The sequence below is a fragment of the Nicotiana tabacum genome, chromosome 7 (assembly GCF_000715075.1).
Source record: "Nicotiana tabacum cultivar K326 chromosome 7, ASM71507v2, whole genome shotgun sequence".
NCBI classification, from domain to species: Eukaryota; Viridiplantae; Streptophyta; class Magnoliopsida; order Solanales; family Solanaceae; genus Nicotiana; species Nicotiana tabacum.
The window spans coordinates 119,643,959-119,649,737 of record NC_134086.1 but is presented as its reverse complement, the minus strand read 5'-3'; the positions used below and the strand labels follow the sequence as shown (position 1 = coordinate 119,649,737).

The 5,779-nt window shown below is 36.0% G+C and overlaps 1 protein-coding gene across 1 annotated transcript; it reads right to left on the bottom strand.

The window, feature by feature from the left end:
* Window positions 1-3,669: 3,669 nt before the first annotated feature.
* On the bottom strand, window positions 3,670-4,675 carry LOC107779642 (putative germin-like protein 2-1). Its single transcript, XM_016600098.2, has 2 exons — window positions 4,509-4,675; window positions 3,670-4,428 (listed from the first exon to the last, which is right to left on the bottom strand). Exons 1-2 carry the CDS (start codon window positions 4,630-4,632, stop codon window positions 3,866-3,868), a joined length of 687 nt encoding a protein of 228 aa, XP_016455584.1. The 5' UTR covers window positions 4,633-4,675; the 3' UTR covers window positions 3,670-3,865.
* Window positions 4,676-5,779: the final 1,104 nt, after the last annotated feature.

Genomic DNA, 5,779 nt, shown 5'->3' with positions numbered 1-5,779 from the left:
GTCCGAGACAGGGCATGTGGGGGTTGGCGCCTCATGGTGGACCGTGAACATTTCTTTCGTTGCCCGCTATTCTCCATGTATGGTCGTGGTGCCATTCATTGTGGGAAACCTTATCACTTTGTGCAAGGTTGAGGGCACTGCCCTCATGCTGTGTATCCAAGACCTACCGAGTACGGCGTTGTACCTCATGTCGTCGTCGATGACCTAGAACTCGGTGTTCTGGATCGCGCCAGACGTGTTGATCGGGAGAGTAACCTCTCCCTTCGTTACTTCGCCGGTCATGTTGAAGCAGTGGAGGATTCGAGGGACGTGAACGACTTGACTGAGCAGCCCGAGCTATTCTACTACTTCTGATCTAATTATGTTGGCTGGGCTGCCCGGATCCACGAGTACGCACTTTATCCTGGTATTGTTTAAGAGAAACGAGATCACCAGCGCGTCGTTGTGCGGTTCCATCATGGCCTCGAGGTCCTTCTAGATGAATACGAGGGTATCTTTGGGCACGCGACTTTGGATCGGTCCTTCTTCCGTAGTGGACATTCTCTCCCGTTTGAACACGGGTCCTTGGGGAACGTTGGTTCCCCCAATAATCATGTGAACGTCATGTTGGGGGACCTTTCCTTCCGTCCGGGTTGAATTCGGTGGTGTACTGGCATCCGGGGCAGTCGTGTCCTTCTCTCTATTCTTCTCAAGGTTCTGGTTTCCCATTTTACTCACCAAGCTAGGCGATCTGTACTGAAATCAAGAGATCTTGGACAATAAAAAGTGTGAAAGATAACTTGCATTTGTGTAATGAAACCAACAAGAAAATAATCACTATTAGTTTTAGTCCCACGGTGGACGCCAAACTGTTTACCGTGAAAATGGTAACAACAATTAAATTTGTAAATAGGACTCTAAAAATACTTGATCTATTCTTATGCTAGTTGTTAGAGCAATTGATGCTAAGAGTATGAAGTTTAACGAAGAGATACAAGCTAAAACAGGACAACAGCCAAACCGAGGGGCGCCGCCCGGGCTTGAGACTGGTCGATGAGGGGCCTCGGGGTCGATATCTGGCTCGAGCTCGAGCTATGGGGGATAACCGGGAGAGGGATAACAGTTAGAATTTAATTAAAGAAGGCTCTTTATGGCCAATATCAAGCAATAAATGAAGAACAAGTATGTAAACAATAGATGCTAAGAGTAGCCTCGGGAAAATGGGTTAGAGAGAAAAGAGAGAGAGAGAGATAGAGAGATTATTGATCTTATGGAGAATAGTCGGAGCAACATCCGTTGGGGGCTTTACAAAGTGATGGGGACCCCCTTTATATAGGAGGGGAATACCGTTATAGTACAAAATGTGTTAACTGTAAAGATATAGAGATAGGGCGGTTGACGTGACATTTTGAGATAGGCCCCGGATAGGTCAGCCCTGTCAGATTAAGCCATGTGTCTTGGGAACTCCTCTCTTGCCTGCTATAGCATGGTACAGTCGTTGGAACGCAATGCCCTCCGGATCGGTATCTGACGACCCCCAGGGTGAGTCTTCGACCTTGGCTTCGAGCTTTGAGGAGCATGACCGCGAGACGACCTTATGACGGGGAAATCGGGCCCCCGAATTTGCCGTATACAAGGGGCAAAGTGAAAATTCAAATCATTTTTTCGCTTTGATTTATTCTATGACTTGAATTCCAAGCTTCTGACTTCTGCAAAATATTAATATACCATTGGAGGACCTTGAACCTTTGAAACTTATAAATTGGGTTTGTGGTTATTTTGAAACTCAAAACAAGAATAAAAAATTTAACTCTTTGCGTACAATTATACCCTGTTGGTATAGATATATACTATAATATGTTAGTTAATATTTTTTGGTTGTATTAGCTACATTTAATTGGTACACAATTTGATTTTTCTTTAATAATAGTAATAAAAAAGAATATTAAAAATAGTGAAAACAATAAATCATGAAATTAGACTATAAAGAGAAAAAGAATATAAAAAAAAGTTAAATTAAATTAGAAAAGGAAAAAAGAAAAAAATAAGAAGAAACCGAGAAAAAAGAAAAGGAGAAAAGAAAAAAAAAGAAAAAAGAAAGAAAAGAAGCATAGAAATAAAAAAGAATTGGAGAATAATGAATAAATTCCCTACAAAAACTACTATTGGTAGAAAATGTAATTAGTTTATGGGTAGAAAAATAAATGGTTAGACAAAGGTAAATAGTTTTGTTTTTGTGGGTAGCTGCATCAAAACCTCTTTAATTTACTAATGTTAATGGCTATAAAACCTATTGGAACATTCAAAAGTTCTAAGTCCAACATTGAAATAATACCTCAAAAGATAAAATTATGAAATCTTTTAAGAAATATTTATAAATTACATTACATTAAGTATATTTATATATTAAATATATCTAAAATTTCTATATATTTAATGTCGGGTTGGTTTGGTTTTGGTTTGACTTTCGTTAGTTAAAACCAAACCAAACCAATTATGGTCTGTTTTTTTTTTCAACACCAAAGCAAATTAAACCAAATCATAGTCGGATTTTTTTTCTCGGTTTAACTCGGATTATCGGGTTGGTGGAGTTTGTCGATATCCTTTGCACACCCTTTGAGAGATTATATAGTTACCTGGCTTTTCAGATGAAAAAGCTTCAGCTTTGGGTTGAATTTGAAATTTCAGATGCAGAATTTTTGTAACTATGATTATGATTTATGCATAACCGAAGCCGTGTAGAAGAAGAACCCCAACAATCCATGGGGAAAGTCAGAGGAAGATGCTCAGAGGGAGCACAGTCGTTGCAAAGTCAAGTCAACCTCAATATATCCTTATTTGTTAAAGATTGATTAACTAACTGAAATAATTTCTTAGATATCCCTACAGGTTTCATAAAGTACTTTTTATTAGATTTAAACTAATTATCATTAGTGCAACTAATCAAAATCTGGTGAATTTGTCCATTCTTATATCATGTTTTGTACTTTCTTTTGTTAGTCAAATTTAGTAATATGTAAAGCTATAGTGAGGGGGTCTTCAAAATTATTCAAAAATAAAAATTTGCATTAAATTCAGTCTACACAGAAGGTTTTAGTTACTACCAAAAGTAAGCACCAAGTTGCCGAACTATATGCGGCTGTTGTTGGTAAACAGCTACGTCAAATCTATTTGTGGCAATTATTTACTTTTTGTGGCGATTAACCTCGGCACAAAAGTAACTAAATATGCGAGAAACTAAATTAAAGATAGGTCGCCGCTGGCACTAGCTATATATGGTGGCCAGAAAAAGAGTCGCCACAACAAGTTGCCACTGAAAACTCCTGCCTTGTTTCTTAGAACGCGAAGGTTGATGTCGTTGTACAACTGCTACTACTGGATTTGGTATCCATTTGTATTTTCAAAGCAGTCAACCTATGTTGACAATTAAGTCAACAACTGCCCTTTTTAATTTTTTTACGTGGCGGCTGGCTTGATTAATTCCTTTTTTTTAAACTTTCCTTCTTTGAATGAATAAACACAGCAAAAATAAATTACTTAAATAACACTTGCTTACTGTATCTTTTTCTAATTTTCTAGCAAATAATTGAGTGCTATTCGATTGTATTCACAAACGCCTCATTTTTTATAATCATAAGTATGCTAATAACAGTATAGAGCAAAATAAACTGGTGTATGGGTCAGAGAACATAACCACAACAAACGATAAACATAACCTTTAATAAAACAAACCGTACAAATTAAATTCTTCCTTTAGTTCATCCAATACAAAGATCAAGGAAAACCAGTCCAAAGGACTAGATCTTGAATTTTATTATGATTTCTTAAATTCCAAAAACAAGCATAAAATAATAACTTCATAGTATTATTTGGCTTGTAATAAAATTTAGTTGTTGTCCCACCAGAATTGTGATTGGAGATAATCGATCACTTTCTTATCAACTTGGAATGCTTTGGCGAGGACGTCGTCATTAATTGGTGGATCCGAGCCAAAAACTGCATTAGCAATAGTGATAACTCCTGGATTTTGACTACTAAGTCCAGCAAATGCAACAGCCTTATTTTTTCCAATATTAAATTGAAAATGAATGAGACCTATTGGGAAAACAAACACATCTCCAGGTTTTAGAATCTTTGTAAAGAGTTTGTTCTTCATATTTGGTCCGGGATTTGAAAGGACAAAACCAACGTAGAGAGTGCCCTCGAGTACAGCAAGAACCTCAGTTGCTCTAGGGTGAGTATGAGGTGGGTTGAGACCATATGGTGCATAATCAATACGAACTAACGAAATGCCCAGAGTGTTGAGTCCAGGCAAGTTGCCGACGTTCACAGCAGTTACAGCTGATCCGACTTGATTTGAAGTATTTCCAGGTATGTTTAGGCCTGATTTGAAGAAGTCATCAGCATTGACAACCTTCGGATCCTTGCATATTTTTCCATTCACGAAAACTGCGTAAAAATCATTATTAGTAAGTGAAAATAACAACAAATACAAGTGAAAAACAAACAGTCAAATTCTGCAAATTTACCAGCAGCCATAGAGTCGTTAACAGCAACACAAAAATCTTGCAAAGGACTAGGATCAGATGCATGGCTTATTGAAGAGACAATAGCCAAAATGGCAATGGTTAATACAAAGGACTTGAGAGCCATTGCAAATTAGAAACAACTCTGTATATATTGAAACAATTTGTTTATGTGTGAGAAATATGATTAGAGAGGTGCTCCTATTTATAGTTAAAAATTTGTTTGAATCAGTCTTCAAACTTTCCCTAAACAAAGTGTGCATTACCAAGTCATCAATGGTGAATTTTTAAACATTTGTGTCGTGATGTTCTGTCAACAACCATAACGACTAAATCTTAAATTTTCTTAGAATGTGCAAACCGTAAGCAACTACTATCAAAGGCTTAATCATATTTTTTGATGACTTTGGGATTAATGGTCATGACAATGATCAAGAAAAAATAAGAAAACAATAATAGGAAGAGCAGTATGTAGACGTTATAAACAATATATTAGCAGCCAAAAGAATACAGGAATATCTGAACTTGAACTTACTATCCCTAACTCCTATTTAACATTCAAATCTAATACTATTCATTTGGTAAATTTGAAATTTATCAAATCAATAACTGGATCGATTATTGCATTCTTAAAAATAATAAAATTTATTATTTTGATGTTACGAAAATTTGTGTAGAAATATTACTCTTTCATCGCACTTGTGTTCATATGTTATTTTCTTTCTTACTCTCTCCTCTACAATCAAGAACACTTGTATTTACACGAAACCACAGGAGCGCGTTATTTAAATAACGTAATGAAGTGAGAATATATATTAATTAAACATGATTAAGAGATAAATGTGCAAACTCTTCATACATTTGTCGATTAGATATATACATCGGAAGTGTAAATAAATTTGTACCGCAAGGTTAATTTTTTTTCTTTCCAACCGCAAGGTTGATTCACTGAAGGTGATACAGACCACCTTATCTTGTCTGTTGTGACTCTATAACGTAATGTTCTGAACAAAAGCGTTTCAGGCCAGGGTTATTTGTAAATCTACTTTCATAATCATACAACTTTTATTAATGAAGAGTTCATTTTCTTTTGAATGTTATTTGGAGAAAAAATGCTTACTATATTTTCTAAAGTGGCGATTTTGGAGAATTGGTACTATAAGTACTAATTCCTACTATAAAAAAATTACCAATACTCAAATACGGAGATCTAGAAGCTAAAACTTGACTTCCATATCATTTTATGTAACAGTAACGTAGAATTACAAATTTGG